Source organism: Anoplolepis gracilipes, chromosome 3 (assembly GCF_047496725.1).
Source record: "Anoplolepis gracilipes chromosome 3, ASM4749672v1, whole genome shotgun sequence".
Classification (NCBI taxonomy): domain Eukaryota; kingdom Metazoa; phylum Arthropoda; class Insecta; order Hymenoptera; family Formicidae; genus Anoplolepis; species Anoplolepis gracilipes.
The window spans coordinates 813878-836507 of record NC_132972.1 but is presented as its reverse complement, the minus strand read 5'-3'; the positions used below and the strand labels follow the sequence as shown (position 1 = coordinate 836507).

General features: G+C 28.3%; 2 protein-coding genes across 6 annotated transcripts; one reads left to right on the top strand and one right to left on the bottom strand.

The window, feature by feature from the left end:
• Positions 1-222: 222 nt before the first annotated feature.
• On the top strand, positions 223-4719 carry Ints11 (integrator complex subunit 11). Its single transcript, XM_072888682.1, has 5 exons — positions 223-382; positions 868-1120; positions 1214-1636; positions 1720-2544; positions 2647-4719. Exons 2-5 carry the CDS (start codon positions 872-874, stop codon positions 2935-2937), a joined length of 1788 nt encoding a protein of 595 aa, XP_072744783.1. The 5' UTR covers positions 223-382; positions 868-871; the 3' UTR covers positions 2938-4719.
• On the bottom strand, positions 4391-22351 carry LOC140664008 (uncharacterized). 5 transcript variants are annotated; one of them, XM_072888677.1, is made up of 18 exons: positions 22036-22349; positions 21163-21326; positions 20773-20930; positions 18220-18402; positions 17373-17691; positions 15514-16289; positions 14753-15424; positions 14220-14326; positions 13868-14036; positions 13529-13615; positions 12967-13215; positions 12174-12317; positions 11952-12083; positions 11613-11777; positions 11405-11485; positions 9912-10157; positions 8232-8271; positions 4391-5757 (listed from the first exon to the last, which is right to left on the bottom strand). In XM_072888677.1, the coding sequence occupies exons 2-18, from the start codon at positions 21308-21310 to the stop codon at positions 5714-5716; spliced, it is 3720 nt and encodes a 1239-aa protein (XP_072744778.1). In that variant the 5' UTR covers positions 21311-21326; positions 22036-22349; the 3' UTR covers positions 4391-5713. The 5 variants fall into 5 exon arrangements, with proteins under 5 accessions (XP_072744778.1, XP_072744777.1, XP_072744780.1 ...); XM_072888676.1 differs by having other exon boundaries at positions 20767-20930; positions 22036-22347; XM_072888679.1 differs by lacking the exon at positions 18220-18402 and having other exon boundaries at positions 20767-20930; positions 22036-22351.
• Positions 22352-22630: the final 279 nt, after the last annotated feature.

The following is a 22630-nucleotide window of genomic DNA, read 5'->3' as shown; positions in this document are numbered from 1 at the left end:
ATTTTTGGATTCCCGAAAATTTGTTTTCTTCGGCGGCCAATCGCATGATATTGTGTTTTATGTGTGTTCTTGTTGAAAAGAATGGTCCCAATTTGTACGAACGATCGCCAAGTGCGCATAAAGGTCTGTTCACACGATCAGAAATCAACCAATCATATGTTTATAAAAATCTGGAAAATATATATAAGATCCTTGGATTGGAGTAGGATATATGAAAAGAAATTTACTCATCGAATTTCACTCTCGGTTTTGCATATGTATTATGCATAAAGTTCCGTGATTAAAGCATGCGTTGTACTGTTTGATTTGTTATGTATCAAGAAAGAGAAGATATTTTTTGAGTGTTTATAAAAAATTTTATGTAACAATTTCTAGAGAAAACGTAAATATAATTTTGATATATTTTAATACGTATTAATATTTTCATATATATTAATTTCTGTTCATTAATTTTATATTATCTGTGTGTATATATACAATCATTTTATTTATGTATATTTGCATCACTGGTCTAATTTTTAGTTAACTCTGTAGCCTAATCTTTTCGTTTTATATTTAAAAATAATGATTACAATTCAGAGTAGCAAAAATTATTGCTCTTGTAGATTAGTCAACTAGTTGATATCTTTATAATATAGTCATATCAATATGTGTTTTTTTATTCTAATATATATCTAATTTATTTTAAAAGCAAATTATTTTTTGTTTTTAAAATACAAAAGATATATTTAGCAAATTATGTGTGATATTTTATGATACAGATATATTTATTTAATAATACAAGGTTAATTTTCTCTTTACATGGTTGACAATCAAATTTTTCATATATAAATAATACTGTTATTACATTTGTATTTATTTTTACAGAGAAATGCCGGACATAAAAGTCACACCACTCGGTGCTGGACAGGATGTCGGGCGTAGTTGTATTCTTGTCACAATGGGTGGTAAAAACATTATGTTAGATTGTGGAATGCATATGGGATTCAATGACGAGAGACGTTTTCCCGATTTTTCTTACATAGTCGCGGAAGGACCCGCGACCAATTACATTGATTGTGTCATTATCTCTCATTTTCACTTGGATCATTGTGGTGCACTTCCATATTTCACAGAGATGGTAATAATACAATTTTAACATTTTAAATAATGTAAACAAGCTTCTTTTAGTTGATATTTTTATTATGAATATTTATATGTATACTCTCTGCAGGTAGGCTATACTGGACCAATTTACATGACACATCCGACTAAGGCTATTGCGCCAATCTTGCTGGAGGATATGAGAAAAGTCGCAGTCGAACGTAAAGGCGAAAGCAATTTTTTCACATCGCAGATGATAAAGGATTGCATGAAGAAAGTCGTCGCTGTCACCCTTCATCAGTCTGTCATGGTCGATCCGGAATTAGAAATAAAGGCGTATTATGCTGGACATGTGCTCGGAGCGGCTATGTTTTGGATTCGTGTGGGATCGCAGTCTATTGTGTACACAGGAGATTATAATATGACGCCGGATCGGCATTTAGGTGCCGCATGGATAGATAAATGTAGACCAGATTTATTAATATCAGAATCAACATATGCAACTACGATTAGAGATTCTAAGAGATGCAGGGAAAGAGATTTTCTTAAAAAAGTACGTTTTAGCTTATTATTTATATGTAGAAAAAATGATTTAGCTGGGTTGATTCTTGTACGATTTCAACGTGTGTGTTTTAGGTACACGAGTGCATCGACAGAGGTGGAAAGGTTCTAATCCCCGTATTCGCTCTCGGTCGTGCCCAAGAATTATGTATACTTTTGGAAACATATTGGGAGAGAATGAATTTAAAAGTGCCTGTTTACTTTGCACTCGGCTTGACAGAGAAAGCTAATAACTATTACAAAATGTTTATCACCTGGACTAATCAGAAAATTAAAAAAACGTTTGTACAACGAAATATGTTTGACTTTAAACATATAAAACCATTTGATAAAGCATATATTGATAATCCAGGTGCGATGGTGGTGTTTGCTACGCCAGGAATGTTGCACGCCGGCCTATCTCTGCAAATATTTAAGAAATGGGCGCCTAACGAGGCCAACATGGTTATCATGCCAGGTTTCTGCGTGCAAGGTACTGTGGGCCATAAAGTCTTGAACGGTACGCGAAGAATAGAGTTTGAGAATCGGCAGATCGTGGAAGTGAAGATGGCCGTAGAGTACATGTCCTTCTCTGCTCACGCCGATGCGAAGGGAATAATGCAACTGATACAGTACTGCGAACCAAAGAATGTTATGCTGGTACATGGAGAATTTGCCAAGATGGAATATTTGAAGGAGAAGATTAAACAGGAATTTGGTGTCAGCTGCTATAATCCCGCGAATGGCGAGACTTGCGTCATCACAACCACCTCCAAAGTTCCCGTGGATGCTTCTTTAGCATTGTTGAAAGCTGAAGCGAAGAGATATTCGGCCTTACCGCCAGATCCGAAGAGGCGGAGATTACTTCACAGTGTTTTAATGTTGAGAGAAGATGGTGTCTGTCTCGTAGACGCGGATGAGGTAATCTTATAAATGATAAACATTTTGTTTTACTTATAAAATAATAATTGTTATATTCTACATACGTTAAGTAAATGGATCATTGCTCTTGTATTTTGTTAGGTTGCGAAGGCTGCAGGTATCACTAAACATGTGGTGAGATTTACATCCACTGTGCAGGTGAGAGATCCTGGTCCAGCGCACGCTACTACCTTAAAATTGTTGCAACCACTAAAAGAAAGATTGTCAGGATGGACGGTCCAATTAACAGACGGCTCTATATCAGTCGAATCTGTTTTGGTGAAAGTAGAAGGAGACGAAGATGATCAAAAGAGTGTTTATGTTTCATGGACTAATCAGGATGAAGATTTAGGTAGTTATATTCTCGGATTTCTGCAAACTATGTTGAATTAAAAAAAAGAAGTGAATTGTTGAACAAGAAAACTTGGACTTGTGATATTGAAATAGTTTTTCGACTATCGCTATTGAAGGAACAATTAGAAATACGTTTTGCATGTAGATTAAGACAGAAATATTTTCGAGTGATGTAAATGGTAGTATGGTATAAAACAGCAGTGAGTGATGTAAATGGTAGTATGATATTATTTTTTATGTTTTGAATATTTGTATGTATTTTTGCTCTTAAATAGAATAAGTATGAATATATAAACAATATATATATTGCACTTTTCACATATTTTTCAAGCAATTTGTTCAACTTCTTTTCTTATCCATACAGAATGATTCATTTAAATTAATATATAATATCTAATTAATATAGTCAAATATCTCGAAAGTGTTTTAGACAAAAGTTACAGGATTTTGAGAGAACCGTCTTATGACGAATGTTATTTCAGGTGGGTCCATTTCGGAGATTTCAAAGTTATCGTTACTTTTTTAAACGAAACCATCATAATTTTTTTTACAAAAATCACCTTCGCAATATTTAGTAAAAAATTATTAGAATAGAATTGTCGAAAAATGAACTGTTATAAGATATTTGTGTGCTTTAGTCTGAAAATTTTGCCTGCAACAATTTTCTGCATAAAATAATAAGATAAATTAATATAAAAAAAGATAATTTAAAAAAAATTTTTTTTAAGTACAGTTTGCAATTTTTCCTATTTAGTAATAAGAGTATATTTTTCTTATACCAATTGATTTATCTCATTATTTTATATGAATATTTTAGCAGGGGTTTAATATTTTTTGTTAAAATGTATGTCAGAAGCTGTGCTTATCATGTTCGTCCTGAAATTCTTTAATTTTTGTGTAAGACACTTTTCCATATTTTCTTTAATTTTCGAGATATTTGATTATATTAATTAAACTGAAACACTCTATATAGTATATTAAAAGAAAAATATAATAGAGCTTTATTTTATGTATCAGAGTTGATAAGTATGTATATACAATATATATATTTTTACAATTTCGATTAATTTTGGTAGATGATGCTCATCTCGTGTCTGGAATAGTCATAAACTAGACACACGATGCTTTGTCTAAGAGCTCCTTAGCACAGCGTTGCATACTTATTGTTAATTGAGCAATCCAATGACATTGTTAATAATGTATATAGTTTAACGATGTGTAATTTTTGACATGCAAAAAGAATGATCTGGCTGAAGATCTCATTTGATTTGAAAGTACAACCTTTCTAAATGTAAAATTAACTTAAACTTGTTTTGTTATATCTTATAGAGATAATTCAAAATGTATATTGTATAGTATACTTTAATTATGATATATATATTTATATTAATGTGACAATATTAATAAAAATTTATTTAAAAAGTATGTATTCTATTGTGTTAGTAGATAAGCAAAATCTTTGAGATTTGTCATAACAGCATACAGCAACAAGTAAAACAGTAAACTTTTATTAACTATGAATATGCCTTCTAGATACAAAACGGTAAATAAGTACGCGGTGTACTAAACATACATGCCTCTCTTACAAAAAATCAGTATGGTAAATTCTATGACTTTACGCGACCAATCGATTACACAGATGAACAAAGAACTTTTTAGTGTACACAATATTAATGTCTAATAGTGTTTTTAAACATTCATGCAATTGTTTAAAAAAAAATTGTCCTTCAAGGAGTATTCTAATATTGCTAGTTTGCAACAATATAGAATAGTTTGACCGATTATAATAAACAAAATATAATTAAATATTAACATAAATAACGGCATGGCTCATTTTCTTAAATGTCCATAGAATTGTTTGTCAATTTAAATATGTTAAATATTATACTAAAAAGTTTAGGTGAATTATACGAAAATCCGTCTCGTGTATGCCTAGTTCGGTACAGTCATTGGGCGCAATTATAATTTCCATTAACCTTTGTATATATAGGATCGCCTCGTTCACGCAAACTCGCCTTATATGATTATTGCACGTGAATCGATTAACAAATTTGAATTTGTTTACAATGGAATTAACAACATGAAGATTGTTTTATAAATCTGGTGTATTGTGTTCGCTATCGATAACAAAATGCTGTATATATTTTATGATATTATGCATATATGTTTATATATATTTGTATATATATATATATATATATATATATATATATATATATTATTTCTGGTCCATATATACGTCTAATAATAAAAGAAAAAGAAAAAAAAAAATTGTCAAGCACTAATCAGAGCGCATGACTCAGAAATAATATCAGAATCAATATCATAATATCAGCATGATAGCAGATTGAAGTCATGGAATTATATTATTTAATCAATTATACAATTTTTTCTCGAATTATAAGAACATCCTGTGAGTGTTATGTTCTTATGTCTTTCGCATAACATAATTAAAATTTATTAGTTGTTACAGCTTATAGAATCTATAAACAATTAATATCGGCAATTTGTAACGCACAATTTTGATAATCTTTACATTTGTGTATTGTATAGCTATTTATTAACTATAAATTATATAACCATCACATGCGCCAGTATCTCAAGATTTTCCATTTATAATTGCTACGAGTTTAATTATCTATAGTTTTCTTCACATAATAAAATATGATATTTTGTTTTTTTTTTTTTTTTTACAATAAACATTATCCGTAATATTTTCACTTCATATTTAGTCTTCTGAGTAGCAAAGTATGCTATTTATACCTATATAGCAGTGCTGCATTCCATCTTTTTAATCGTCAGTACTTGCACTGCACTAGCGCAGCTTATTTTTCGAAGTTATTTTTTTCCTGAACCACCCTGAAAGAATACATTAATAGAATGAATAAACTGTATTCTAATAACTGTATAATTGATAATGCATTCTAGTGTAATAAAACAAACAATATTCTATACTTGTTCTTCCATCGTACAAAATTATCAAATATTATGTAGATAATAAATCAATATATAATAATAAAATGTTCCATATCAATTAATGGAAATTTAAATATCTATTAATGAAAAAAATCAAAGGAAGAACAAATAAAGATTTGTGAAAGATTAAGATAATAATGTTTATTAATAAGAAACACATTAATTCATTAAGTATTTCTTATTAATAAAAAGATTTCTTGCGTCATCTTCATATCTAAATCAATCTAATATAAAACTAAAAGTACTTGCTTCTAAATTATGCTAAAATCAATTTATATATAAATATACCAGGCATACATAGGTAAAAAAACCCATTATTTTAAAGGAATTTTGCAAGGAAGCAATTTGGCAAAAACATACATGCAACATCTATAATAAAACATTAAATGATACAGAAAATTCCCATTATTTTAAACTAGAAAGCAATTTATAAAAATGCACATACAATGTTCACTAGCGTACACACATATAAACACACATACTAAATAAGTAAATAAATAATAAAAAAGCAAAAATAACATTATTAAATTGCTTATTGTTAGTCTATATGTTATTTACATTCGATTATGTTCAAGGTTTTACATCGACACATGAAAATAAGAAGCGATAAAAAGCAGAATTTTTATAGAAAACTACTAACAATGGTAATAAAAATAATATATATATACGCACACAACACACACACACACACACACACACAAAAAAGCATGTAATTTTTTACAAAAATTCTGCTTTATCGTTTTTTATTTGTCATGTGATATATTAATACTAAACGACAAGAATTATTTTAATTGAAAAAAATATATAAAACATAACTGCAAGAAGCTAAACATTTATTGTAATCTTAACTATTATCTCATTATATTAGTACTTCAAGCTTACATAAAATTCGAAAAAGAGAGAGAGAGAGAGAGAGAGAGAGAGAGAGAGAGAGAGAGAGAGAGAGAAATAAAGAACGATATGTAAAATAAAAGTATGTTAAATATCGCTATGAGAAATAATTATTGTTATAATGATTAACTAGTTTAATGAATACGCTATTCTTTTCTGCTTTTTGCGCAATGTACCCTTTACCCCAGTGTTTGTGCTGATAAAAATTACGTACAACCAGACACATTTATGAATATATTACATTTGTCTTTGTTTTTTTTTAAACATATTTCTCGATTTATTGACCAATATAGCTTTTTATTGTAATTTAACTATCTTATAATACATATTTATATTATTTATATATATATATATATATATATATATATATATATATATATAAATTAAAAGTATCTATTTACCTAGAAATTATTATCTATCATGAATTATATATGGATTTTCAGACAGTTTCGTAAGTCATAATCGGCAAGAATTAAAGATGGGAATAGAAATTATTTTTCTAGCCGTGTGCCAAGATACGCAAGATGCACATTCATATAATAATATTATATAGTCACAAAATAAAATATAAAGCCAACAATAGTCACTGTAAAACATGTTTTTATGGAGAACATATAAATAAAAGTGAAATCATAGTAGAAAAGGATTACAAGCAACTAATATTAAATATAATTAATAATATTTTAGAGTTTCAAATATATGTATACATTTTACGCGAAAGTATATTGTGCTCGCGTCATAAATATAAATTTAAAAAAATTCTAAAAACATATAGAAAGCAATTAAATAAAAAACTTTGTTTTATAACTCATCAAAGACATCATTTCTTGCACAAATATCAAAACATCAAGAAAAGTTTACACAAAATATGTTCCAAATAATAAACATCGACTCTAATACTATTAATATGGCCTATATTTTTATTGTGTGATATATTAAAAGATTTTATAATATAGATTACAATCATATAAGATTTTGCTTTTTATTAACTTTATTATAATACTCTCTAGTAACTTTCTTTATTGTTCAATAAGAAAATATATTTTTTATGTGTTCAATGTTCGATATACAATTTTCAGAATATTTTGTGATTTATTAAATCATTATAATACAATCGAATAGAATTCTATTTGTATGAGAGAAATTAATAGAATTTAAAAAATTATGATATTTTGTAGAATATTAATTTACCTTAAAAACTACACTATTAGAAATATTTCTCTCGCTATATTTTATAAGGTAAAAAAAAAAGACAAAATATGTAAATACAAAAATTGAAAATATATGCATTTATGAATACGAATGTAAAAGTTTAATGATACAACTGAATATATGTGAGATGAGAAACTAATTCGTAAAATAAATTATAATACCTGACATGAATTGTTCTAGCGGTAATCTACTATTAAAATTTTTCGAAAGGCTAGGAGAAAACATCTCAGTATCTCATCTTTAGATTTGCATACCTGCGAATCTGCGCCGTTTTGCCATGGTTTTCTTAGTGGACTGTCGAAACAATCAAAACAGTTAAATCGTTATTGATCACAGAGCAAGTATTTGAACAGCAAGACAATTTTTTCTTATGAGTCGTAACAATTGTACGGTGATCTGTGATTAAGTATCAATAATATTATATATGTGTAAATATTAAATTTTTTATACTGAACAAACACTGGGACAAAGACTACTATTAAAATCACAAACTCCAATTTGTTTTATACTATCAGATTTAAAAAAAGAATAGCCCCCATATACGATCAAAAATAATTTTACATTTGACTTATTTACAAAGTCATTATTATAATATGTATATCTTAATTAAAAATCATATTTTTTCATCGGAGATTATCTCATACGCTCCTAAGTCCGTGTTTCAACATTGTCTAACATTGTATATATATAAGTATACATATATTATATATATATATATATATATATATATATATATATATATATATATATATATATAATATATATATATGTAATACATTTTGTATATTAATGTACAAGTTTTAAAAAAGATATATAAAATGTCAAAAATGCTATAAATGTATAATATCTATAGATTTTGTAATTTTTATGTACATCTTAGCGAATTTATATCATTATTTAATCGATTGCATCTTGGCGAATTTATATCATTATTAAATCAATTGTGTAATTGTGTATCTAGTGGACTGCAAAAGATAAATACTATCTATTTCTAAGAATAACCAAAAAATGATATTTTAGAACAAAGTCATAAATTTAAATCTAGCACATTTTGTACAAACGACATTAATGTACTAGTGTATATATTATTTCATAATACGTCGTTTAAAAAAAAAAAAAAAAAAAAAAAAAAAAGAATTTTGAGTTATGCAATAAAGTTTATAAAACCAAATTTTGATCTACATCGTTTTACAATTACTTTTTAAATCACATGCTACTTGAATATACATGTTTCGTTCTTCCTTGCTAATAACCACAATAATAAAATAATATGTTGGACTATACAAAATCAATCTACATAAAAAAATATTGCTTGAAGATATAAGCTACCGAAATAATATTACTTTTATAGTAGCAAAGAAATGAGAATAATACAAAGGACTCAATATTATCACAAAGAATATGTATCAAAAGTAAGAATACATATATATGAAATATATAATACAATTTATATATATATTTTACAAAGCGATCACCACAAAATAAATAGTTTTCAACGTTTCTTACATGTCAATACTTCCATTTATTATTGCTTATAGTTAAGTTCTTCATTCTTCATATCTCTTCTGATTTAAATGTGTATATAAAAGATAGCATCATGCAAGAATATATAAACCAATTTTGAGGTAATATAAAATACAGATAACTTAATACAAAAATATATATATACTTTTCCTCTTTTTCTTTTAAAAAATTGAAAGATTTAGTACAAAAAAAATTTAGTAAATATTGAAATAAAATGCATAAGATTTTCACAATGTCAAGAAATGTAAAGATAACATTGGATACGCTTCATGCGACAAAACTTCTTAACATTCTTTGTAATATTGAGCCCTAATAAATGTATTTCACATTTCAATAGTCAACTGAAGTGCACCTATTACAATAATCGAGCCAGTAACACTTTTTTTTCTGTCTCAAACTTAGAAGTTTACCTTCCTCTTTTTCTTGTGCTTTTTATGTTGCTGGCCAATCAATGGGTTCCAATTAGCCTGTGTGTTGTGATCTGTCATATGACAAGATTTGGAGGAGTATTTTGTAGTAAAGGGGCTGTTCTCAATTTCTTGTTCAGACTGACTGACCAAATTGACAGGCTTGGTTATGGAACAGTTTGCAAACTCTGTATTCTTGAGCAGAGTACTTTCTAATGCAGCTATCAGAGCTTCAGACACTAGAGGAGGCTGTATATTCCAGATTATTATATTATATTATCTGACTATTTAAAGGAAACGGCAATTTATCAAATCGTTATTCGCAATGTAACAAGAATAAATACAATATGCCGATGAAAATTTGCAAAATTGCCGTTCCATATGAATTATCAACAATCTTGTAATTGGCACACAGTAATCAAATTGCTAATAGAGATACACAATTAAAATATACCTATGGATATTTTTTAAATTAATACAAATCGTCTTTATCCAATATGTATTATATAAATAATAATATTTATTCCTGCACATAACATATTTCATATTATATATCTCAGAAATATCAAGCAAATTAATCACTGTGTCGATTAGATGGCTTGAGATATATATATAATATAAAAATTGCGGCTTAGAATATATAACCAGTGATAATTACATCAATACTTTTTTTTAGCCAGCGTGAATATATGATATTCACAAAATATGTTTTAAACGAATTTGCAACTGAGTGTCTGTAACACACAACTCTGTTGCAAAAGTATATATTTCTTAGATTCTAGATTATTATTGATATGGCATTTCCTCACTTTTCAATATAAATATATATGTGATTTTAAAGTTTCAAAAGCCATATGATTTCACAGATCACAAAGATCTTTTATCTCTATTTCATACACATTTATATATATTTTATGTACATATACACATTTAGCTTAGAAAAAGGTATTCCTTTTCTTTTCATAATGATATATAGATGTTATTAAAAAATTGATAAAATAAAAGTTTTACATAGGAATTACAAGAATAAATTCTTAATAAGTTCGAACTTCTTATTTTTTTCTATATGATTGATAAAAAATCTACGAGATAGAATGAGAAAAATTGTCTTTAAAAAATTGAAAAAATTTTCAAAATGTTATTCATATTTCACAGTTTCAATGCAAGTCATATTAAGAGTAAAAATACATACATATTAAGACATAATTTATCATGCATAATGTTATAAGAATTTTATCAATTTTGCAATAACAACTTCCATACTGCAGAACAATTACAATCAGGCGGCTGTTTATTAGTAATTATCGGCATTAGATTTGTTGTGATTAGTAATGTATCATGTCGGCGTTTTGCAGCATAGTGCAATACGTTACGCTTTTGTTATAGAAAACAAAATTTGTTATTATAAATGTTGTTATAAAAGCTGTATAATATTTCTGATAGAGAAGGCACCCTATAAATAGGAGTCAAATAAACTCTTACTAATAAATACCAACCTCGGATTGAAGAGAATCTGATGTGGGTGGACCGTTCAGCATAGACTGCTCCGAACTGCTACAGCCACCGCAAATTTCGTTCTGCAAATAATCAAAAATTTTATTTTTTATATAATTTATCAACACTTATTTTTTTCTCATATCATTTGAATTATTTATTGTTATACATAATTAGAAGAAAATTATATAATACTAAAAACGAAAATACCTTAAGTTGTGACATTTCCTGTTGAAGCTGCGTGACAAGACTTTTCTCGTATACTAAACTTGCTTCACTAGTTTCAACAAGGGAACGTAATTTCGTAACTTCGGCATCTAATGTCGCCCTTTTACTGCACTCTACTTCCAGCTCCTGTGATAATCGGGCCTTCTCCTGAAACAATAATGATAAATACATCCTGAAATAGTATTACAAAAATTACATTTCTGATTTCTATTCAAATATTATCAGTGTTTTGTATTATACACATGTGTATTCTAATAAATAAAATTATTATACGATTAACAGAACATGTAATAAAGCATCAGTAATGAATTTATCTTTTACCTCTTGTAATTGCTCTAAAGTGGCCAGTTCATGACCATCTAATTCTCCAATAGGTTTTTGCGCGGTTTTAAGTAATATCTCAGTGCGATTCTGTTCCACATGATCTTCCAATTCTTTCACCCTCTGCTTGATCTATAAAAATAATGGAATAGTAGAAGAAATATATTGCTACATCAGTTAAGAAATCTCTGCCTTTAAAATAAAAATCTCTGTAACCTTTACCTTTTCGCTTGAAATTATTTTGGCTTGCAAATTGTTAAGTTCTACTCTAAGATTTGCCACTTCATTTTCCTTCTGCTGAAGTTGCGACTGCCATCTTGTTTCCTCGGATTCTATATGACTCTGTAGTTTATTAAGCATACCTTCCTACAAAAAAAGTAAAATTTAAAATAAACACTAGTTTTATACATATACATATACATATAATACATATACATATACATATAATACATATACATATAATACATATACATATACATATAATACATATACATATACGTATACATATACATATACATATACATATACATATACGTATACATATACATATACGTATACGTATACGTATACGTATACATATACGTATACATATACGTATACATATACGTATACATATACGTATACATATACATATACATATACATATACATATACATATACATATACATATACATATACATATACATATACATATACATATACATATACATATACATATACATATACATATACATATACATATACATATACATATACATATACATATACATATACATATACATATACATATACATATACATATACATATACATATACATATACATATACATATACATATACATATACATACATACATACATACATACATACATACATACATACATACATACATACATACATACATACATACATACATACATACATACATACATACATACATACATACATACATACATACATATATATATTGTATCATTGTTTTAAGTAATATTTTTTTAAGTAAAGAAGAACCCACCGTTTCTTCAATAATCTGTTTATAATGTAAAACCATGCTTTGTAGGTTTTTATTTTGCTTTTCCAAATCTGGTTTTGCTTGATCTGTATTTCTCTGTTTTAATTCATTCAGAATAGCGCCTACTTTATCTTCGAAAACTTTAAGCCATTGCTCGTGCGTTTTCTCCGATACTTTAATTTCTGGAAATATCCTCTGTAGAAGGGCCTTAGTTGCTTCTTCTTGCTCCTCTTTAACTTTTTGTGTCGTTTCCTGATTAAGTGAAGAGAAACACAGGTAATATTGTTACAAGAGAAAGATTTATTACCTAAGAAATATTGTTTATTGTTTTATTAAAAATAAAAATAAATTTGATTTTATTCTATTATCAGTAAATAAGAAAATATTTACATTAGTTAATATTTACTATTCAGTTGGAATGATTAGGAAAAAATTATTAAAATATAATTAAACTCCCTAACCATGATATAAGCTATTGTAGTAATTAAATTTATGACATTTAAATATAATATTAATTAAAATAATTGATATAACAAAAAAAAAAAAAAAAAAAAAAAAAACTTACTTCAATTTTCTTTTCATCATTAGATTTGGCACGCGATTCAGCAGCAGAAAGAGCTTCCATCACTTTCCAGTTCTTTGTGCGTAATTCCTGTAATAAAAAATTAAGAAAAAGACAATAAATAAATAAATAAGTTTTTAATGTTATTATAACAGAAATTGAGAAAGTAATGAAAGCATATACATAGAATGTGTGTGTGTACGCGCATATTATGTGGAAATTACAATTACAAATTCAAACTAAAAGTATACATATAGAAAATATTTAAAATAAATATATAACATAAAGTCCCTCAAATAAAAATATAAAAAATATTATAAATTCAGTAAACAAAGAACTTACATTATTTTTGGATTTTTGAACCTCCAAAGCTTCTTCTAGTTGGCTAATAGAACGTTGATGTTTGTTTGCATCATTTTCTAATAAATGTATCCGTTCATTCACTTTATTGAGCTCTTCCTTCTTGTGCGTTAACTCAGTTTTTAATGACTCCAGTAAAGCTTTCTCTTCTCTAAATATTTTGAAAAATGTTTCATAGATCAGTTAACTTGGATAAAATATAATAATTGTGCAAGAAACAATTTTGTAGGAATTTTGAAAATTGTTAATATATATTCTGCATTAATAGAACATATACATATGTATATAAGTGTCAAGAAAGTATATACATTAAATAAAAAATGTATATACATACGAATTAATATGTGGAGGTTCAGTAGTAACAGCTAATATATTTTTAAGGATTTTTTCTTGCTCATGCTGTTGTTGAAGCTCCTTCTGTTTCTCTGTCATATCTGCAAGCTGTATATATACAAAAGATATATATATATATATATATATATATATATATATTATTTTAAAAAATAGATTGCTATTTCAGGTAATAAAACTTCACACACACATATATATATATATATATATATATATATATATATATATATTTTTATAAATGTATACCAGTTTTCAGATTATAAAACGTTATATATATATACACACACACACACATATATATATATATTTTTATAAATGTATACCAGTTTTCAGATTATAAAACGTTATATATATATACACACATATATATATATTTTTATAAATGTATACCAGTTTTCAGATTATAAAACGTTATATATATATATAACGTTTTATAATCTGAAATACTGGTATACATTTATAAAAATGTACATTAAAAAAAATTTAAAAACTGAAAAATAGATATGAAAATAATACCTCAATATGCAGTCTATCATTTTCTTCCTGTAGTGTCATAATTCGAAACTGCGCGTCTGTCGCCTTTTTCTCGTTGTTCTGTAGTCTATTGATTTCAGTTTGTAAAGCTTTTAATTCGCTCGTGGTTCCATTGGCTTCTTTAATCTCAGCATGAGCATTATTCAATTCCGCTTGTACACTTGCCAATGTCTCTTGTATTCTTTGAACCTCGTTTTGATACGTGTATGCATTATTATTCGCCTCCTTAAAATTACGTTCCATTTGCTCAAATTCGATTTTTGTCACTTCCATTTCCTTCTGCATAGAATTTAATTTGGATTCCATACGCGTGACTTGCGCGTTAGATTGTTGTAGATCGTTCAGTACAGCGTTGAGTTTGTCCTGAGATTTTTTCAGTTCATCTTCCTTGTTATTCAACGCAGTTTTCAAAACTGTTATTTCAGCCGCTTCCGATTTGGCCTCATTCACTGAAACTGACAACTCGGACTTTAATTTTATCAATTCAGCTTGAGCCTTGCCAAGTTCCACTTTTAAAGTAGGAGCTTCATTGGCTTCACTTTTTACTAGATTCAACTCGGCTTGTAGTGAATTTGCTTGTTTCTGCAATTCTTGCTCATGCCGATGTGCGCTTTTCAATCTATGATCCAAGTCTGCGTTTGTACGATGAGATTCCTATGTTATGAAAAAAAAACCCAATGCAATAGAAAATAACCAAGTTTATAAGTGTTTGTTGAATCATAACTATGGATAACGGTTCTTACCTCTAGTTGCCTGGCAACGTCCTGTAGCCGATCGCTTGTTTCCTTAAAATGTTGCAATTGTCCTTCCGAGTGCATCAATTGACCTTGCATTATACCTAATTGTTGACGTAACATCTCTATCTCTGCAGTACTGCTCTCGCAAGTCGCTTGCAGCTCGTTTTGCAATTCCTGCACCTCCACGTGTTTCTGAGCTAGCTGAGTCTTTAATGCGTTTTCGTTCTCACGCATCTGAGCAAACTGCACTTCCATTTGCTTACGCTGTGCCATCAACTCTTGCTGCAAATGACCCTGAGTCTGTCCTTGATCCTCTTGTAACTTATGAATAATAGCGGAATCTTCGCTCACTTTGGTCTGCAGCTGTTCAATCTGTCTGGAGAAACCTTGCTTCTCCGCGGCATGGCTTTCAAAAATATGTTGCATTCTGGTGTGCAAGGTTTGAGTCTCTGTAATTTTGTTATTCAACGATTCTTCCAGCTGTTTAATGTTCGATAAAAGCCTAGATCTCTCCGAATTAAGCTCAGCTCGCAATTCCTTCAATTTATTTTGGAAAGCCACGCTCGCTTCATGTTCGTCAGCTAACGCTTTTTCCTTCTCCGCTAATTGCTTTTTAAGTTTGATAACAGGATCAGCACGACCTTCTGTCCATTCGGAATGCTCTAACGGATTGTCCTGTTGCTTATTCAAGAGTTGATTGGTGAGTATTTGTATTTCAGATCGACTAAGTTCAGCCTTCTGAATACACATCATCAATAATTCAACATTGACAGCATCTCCATCTAAAAAGAACAAAATTATCAAAATTAATAATATTGATTTTTTTAATTGCAAATTTATACTTTTCTGTAAAAACTGTACATACTATTCTACATTGAGGATAAAAATTTATAGATATATGTGTATATAAGTCATTAAATGTTACCTTCAAAAAATTCTAAAATATTAGGGTTTTTTTTAGAAAAATGTTTTGCGCGTATGTGTAATTTTTTCTACCAAAAAAAAAATATATATATATAACTTTCATATATATTTGGATTTACAGAAATTGTAGAAATTTTTCAATTGTTACAAATTATTTTGTTTTCGAAATATATCAAAGATTTATGTTACTGTTCGTACTGCACCACCGCCGGTACTAAGCGCACGGACATTGACCTGTGTGAATGGAGGGGGGAAGTGATCCTACCTCAACCACATTCCAAAGCACTTCAAAAGGAATTTACTTGGCTTTGCTTTGAGCAGATTCTTCGCATACTTTACACGAGCTTTATTGGATTTTAATTTATTTTTTATTTTTTTATTTTTTTAGTGTAAAATTATTTAGGAAATTTATGCGAGAACGGCTTTATCTGAAGTAATCGCGATTTCATAATCAACTTTCTTCATATAAAACGTACTATTAATTGTTATATTTATTAAATATAAATATATGTTATATTTTTATTAAAAATATCAAATACAGAATGTATGAATATTATGTATGTATGTATGAATTACTATTAAATAATATAAACTGTGAAAAAGAAAGAGCTGGCAAGTTTTATGGTACATAAAAGAAAAAGTAAAGTCGTATTTCCAATCAATTAAATAGTAGACTATAGAATGTAGCATCAGGTCAGATATTGATTTGCTCTCTATAAGAAACACACATACAGAGATCATCTTCAAGGTACTATACTTTTGTCATTTACTATTGAAATGGATTTATTGATTTAAGCACGTGTTACTGTAGAGATAAGCATGAATTAAAAATAACAGAAATTTCAAACAATATAAAACAATATATAAGAAAAATAATCATAAGGAATGAAAATATATAAAAATAAAACAAATAATATCTTTTTACAAACAATATGACTTACCAATCTGAGATAAGATGTCATTCTTTCTTTTCGTCTTTTTAGGCTCCTTGTTTGATAATTGCTGGACTGCAACTTCTTTAATAACTTCTTTCACTTCCTTAACTGGTGTCTCTTTCTGCTGTTCCTTTACTTCTTTCATAGCTTCTTTATTAGAAAACACATTAGTATGAGTATTAGAATCTTGCTTCTCATTAGTGTTTTCATCTTTTTTCTTTACAATGTCCTTATTATTTTTTTTCAATTTGGTTGGTGTATCCTTTGGTGATTTATTAGCTTTCTCTACTGTCTCTGTTTGAATAATCTGCTGAAGATTCTCTCTCTATGTTGTAATAGATATAGATTGTTATTATATTATATATTATTCTTGCTATTATACATATATTATTCTTGCAAAATAATTAAATAAACAAAATTTGAGAAAAAACAATATTAATCCAGTTAGCAAATTCTATAACAATATAAAGAACATTATCATCTAAAAAGATTTATTAACATCTCCACCATAATTTTTAAGGTTTCATAACTCAATATACTTCCTGTTAGTAAACATTAAAAAAAATTTCATTAAATATACATATATTTCCCATACATAAGTAATTTTTTAAATAAGAACAAAGGAATTAATGAAATAAATAAACACATACATACATACAAACATATACACACAGTGTGGGAAATATGATAACCATCTTATAAACAATTTTAATCAATGCTTTACAAAATAGTTAGCTTTGCTTTTCTCTTAGCAACCCGATATTATATTTATGTCCCTTAAGTTATAAAAAAAGCACAATGCAAGGTATAATAAAATATGCATGCAAGAAGTGTGCAAATGGTCATCACTCACACTCTGACTCCGTACGAGTTCAAGGTCATCCTTTGGATGAATGAGGTCAAAATGATTAGCCTCTGCCAAGGGAGGTTGCGAGGGATTCAATTCAGTCACAATAACCAATGGCTCGTCTTTATTTATGAGGATTGGTTTTATCTTTTCAAGTTTTCCTTTCTTCTTATTGCTCTTATTACTCTCCTAAGAGTTTAATGCAGATGTACAATGTACTATATTATTTTGATCAAAGCAGCAATGTGTTAAGAAGTATCAAGCAGCATATTCAAAAAATTCCATGTTATAGTATTATGTAATAATGGGCATACATATACATTTAATTCAATTAATCATATTATATATCAGGATATTATATGTTTTATATACTATAATACAGACGTAATTTAAATAATTACTTTAAGTTGTTTCAAAATGTTGATAAATGTATATTAAAAATTAATATAATAATAAATTGATAATAAATTACTGCTAGTGTTTGATTAAACCTTATTTTCACCTTATATTTATTTTGTCCTCTTGTTGAACACATAAACCTGAAATTTATGATTTCAGTTCATATCACTTCTTTTTATGATTTTTCAAAATTTTCTTTATAAAGAATTAAAGTATAGTTTACAATTATAATGTAAACATTGTAAGTGCAATTGTAATATAAAGAGTTTAAATATTAAAAAATATTTGTAAATAATTAAAGTTAACTATTTCTATGGCAAAAGTATTCAATTTTCTCACTTACAATTAATAAAGAGAGATTTGTCATGTCTGAGTCTTGTAATCTATGTGATAAGGAAGATAAAGGAAAAGAGAGAGAGAGAGAGAGAGAGAGAGAGAAGCAATTATCATTGGATGCTGTTGCATGTATAATAAAGTTATTTTTAGAATATAATCTTGAACTTTCAGAGTTATTTATCAATAAACACATGTAAGAAATAATAAAAAAAAAAAAAACAGTCTAAAGATCAAATCAAAATCATATTATTAATATTAAACATATTGAATAATTGTACCTGCAAGTTAAATTTTTTCCACATAATATTTCTACTTATAAAATCCAATATTTAATTCATATATGATTAGAAAATAACCTCAAATATAATAACCTCTTATTTATAAATAAAGTATATATATTCAGATAACTTACCAATACATCATTTATATAAATTTGTTAAATAATTAAGAAAAGCAAACTTTAATTTTTATTTAAAAAAGAACATTTATAAAAGATAAAACAACAATGTCATTAAAAAAAGATATCTATTTTACAAAACAAAAATTATTGTAAATTATTTAATGAAAATTAACAATTGAAAGTAGTAATAAAAAAGTGACATATGCTACAAAATATGATAATATTATGAATGTGGTTATTTCATTGACTTTATTAAATTGTAATTTTCTTTAAAAAAATAAAAATAAAAAAAATGGAACAATTAAATAAAATGTATATAATTTAGAAATTTTCTCAAATATATATATTAAACAGCATACTCGAAAAAAATTTATTAATGATATTGATTCATATTACACAACAATGACATAACATAACAAAATATTATTCTGTAAGTATGAATATTATTTGTCTTTATGTGTCAATGCAGAATTAAATGTGAATGAATCTGTTTATTATAAAAGAATATTTGCCGTGTCGTGTCACTTAATATGAAACAACTTTAAATGTGGAGAAATTTATACCATATTATGAGAATTTCTTTGCTGTAAGTTATTTAATGTAATGCCCATTATTATATAACGTATATAATGTATAAAAATAAATTTTCATGCTATTGTCTCATATTCATGCATAGTGTACAAAAACTTATACAAATTTGCTTATTATTGTATCAATTTCATGCATATTGTACACAATAATATATATTGACATATATTTTATTTCTTATGTACGTTACATGTGTTAAATATTCTTATGTACAACATGCATAAATATGATACTATAATATAAAAATTTGGTTCTTTTTTAAATAATTATTTTATCTGTTATATGCATTTATGGCCCATGTAAAAAATTGTTATATAAAATTTGGAAATATAATGTAAATGTAAAATGTTAAAATTAAATGTGAAATTGTAACAATTTTATGTGGAGATGTTTCATAGATTACATGACAATAGGATAAAGATATGTAACCCTTTTCCCTCCTCACAGCTCTGCTCATAAATTCCTTTTCAATGGTAACGATATATCATATTATATGTCATCTAGGTTATTGTATTTCATGCATGAAACATAGCATTCAAATCTTGAATATTTTAGCTTTATACACATCTCTTACATTTAAGCAAATAGTTATAATTATAGTACACCTATATAAGTGTAGTAGGGACAATATATAAATATTAAGTAAAAAGACATATTTACATATATGTACATTTTTTTCTAATAATTAAAATAAAATTGCACTATAACAATCTTTCTTAGCATGATATTAAAATAGAGACAATCCATACCATTTAGATTGTTTAATTCTTATGGATTGATTACAGTCTCTTTAATGAGTAAAATAATAAATTAATAAATTGCAAGCTTACTTGTACCGGTGGTTCAGGAGGCAGTATTTGGGGAGTCTCTTCAAATTGTACATGTTCTGGTCTCTCATCCTTATCATCCTTATCATCTTTTTCCTCTTTCTTCTCTTTCGCTTTCTTTCCTGCCTTATTCTTATGTTTTTTTTCTTTATTTCTATCCTTTTTACCTAAAAATCCGATAAGTTTTTTTTTTTTTTTTTTTTTTTACATAAAACAATACAAATTTTTTGTTATAGCATATAATAATTTATATACTTTATATTGTTTTATTTATTTCTATTTATATAAATCTCTTTCCATTTTTATCTTTTTTCTGTACTAAATTATTTTAGATGCAGTAAATAGTTTCAAATTGAAATTTGATTTTACAGGGAAGAGCATACAAATTAATTAACATACTTGACAATAGATCATCAGGAAGCTTTCTCTGTTCGGCAATTGCTTCTTCATAAGATTTTTCTCTTATACCATACATTGATATAAAGGCGATAATTCCAGCTGAGATGATAACAACACCAACATACACAAGTCCTGTCTGGATATCCATTTTTGACTGTTCTTATCTACAAGACATTTATCACATCTTATGAAACATTTCATAAAAAGTAAATTAGATAATAAATCATTACTTATGTTATATGTATTCGCTATAACAAAATTTTCTCTCTTTCACAATTTTCTTAACTTTTTACTTATTAGTATTACTCAATTTAAACATATTTACGTAATCGTCCTTTAGATCTACTGAAAGTGTTTAAAGATTTTTTGTACAAATCAAGATAATACATTACTGATATTAGTAAGAAAAAGTGCCCTTTGCTCAACTATTATAAATAACAAAAGACGAAAGAAACAACTAACAATTGGGTGTGAGTGAAGAGAATATACACACTTTGAGAAAAAACAAAAAACGAGCGCAAATAGTAAACATTTTATGCTAAGTAAAGAATAAGGAAAAAATCAGTCGCGAATCGCACGCTAGTGAATCTGTCCTTGAGACACGTCTCAATAGCATGATGGAACATCGTGTATACGTATACAAGTGAACGAGCGGGATAAAACGGAGACGATGGGGACGGATCGTGCGAAATTTCCGAGCAGGACGATGACATATGGATGACAGAGCGCGCGGGTCATCGACACACCATCATCATCATCATCATCGGAAATTGATCGGCGACGTAATCCCGAGGTACCGGCGGAATCGTCACATCGGCACGTTTAACGGTGTTCGGCGACCGGCACGCCGTATTCGTCGCGACGACCACTTACCGAGGCTGTTTATTCCTGTATTAGATTCCAGAATACGATGTTACGCGATGGATATTTCCGTGGATGGGCACAATCGTCGACGGGATGAACGTGTGCTACGACTTTCTCGCTGCGGACGCACGGTTAATCGGCGAGACGAATGAGCGAGCGAGCGAGCACGACGAAACGAGAATTACATGCGAACGACTCGATTTCTCGTAGCGATATGGCGGCCGGAGCCGGACGTAGAGCCAAGTGTACTAGGCGCCGCAAGCCACGCCTATCGACCGGCGGCTCCTCTGATTGGTGAGCGGCCTCTGCCACGTATGCAAGGCACGACGGCGGACGGCACTCATCCGCGACCCGCGACCCGCGACGGCCCGGTGATTTTTTTTTCCGACGCGATTGTGTATCAGCTATAACGACGACGAATCGATTCTATTTAATTCGACGAATAGTCGTCATACTCTGTCCCTGCCCTCTGTCCGTGTCCGCGATGCACACGTGCCTTGAGATGCCGATATTACGTATTTGCGTGCGTGTCATCGAACACGCGTCGCAAATCGCAACGTTGGCCAACGTTGGCAGGATCGGGCGAGATGCGAGATATCAAAGA

Excerpts from the sequence above, each read along its gene's own strand:
- Ints11 (XM_072888682.1), top strand. The coding sequence starts at position 872 with ATGCCGGACATAAAAGTCACACCACTCGGTGCTGGACAGGATGTCGGG. Across the intron at positions 1,121-1,213 it reads TTCCATATTTCACAGAGATG|GTAGGCTATACTGGACCAAT; the intron begins GTAATAATACAA and ends TACTCTCTGCAG. Across the intron at positions 2,545-2,646 it reads GTCTCGTAGACGCGGATGAG|GTTGCGAAGGCTGCAGGTAT; the intron begins GTAATCTTATAA and ends GTATTTTGTTAG.
- LOC140664008 (XM_072888676.1), bottom strand. The coding sequence starts at position 21,310 with ATGGATATCCAGACAGGACTTGTGTATGTTGGTGTTGTTATCATCTCA. Across the intron at positions 12,084-12,173 it reads AAATAATTTCAAGCGAAAAG|ATCAAGCAGAGGGTGAAAGA; the intron begins GTAAAGGTTACA and ends TTATTTTTATAG. Across the intron at positions 5,758-8,231 it reads AAAACGGCGCAGATTCGCAG|GGTGGTTCAGGAAAAAAATA; the intron begins GTATGCAAATCT and ends GTATTCTTTCAG.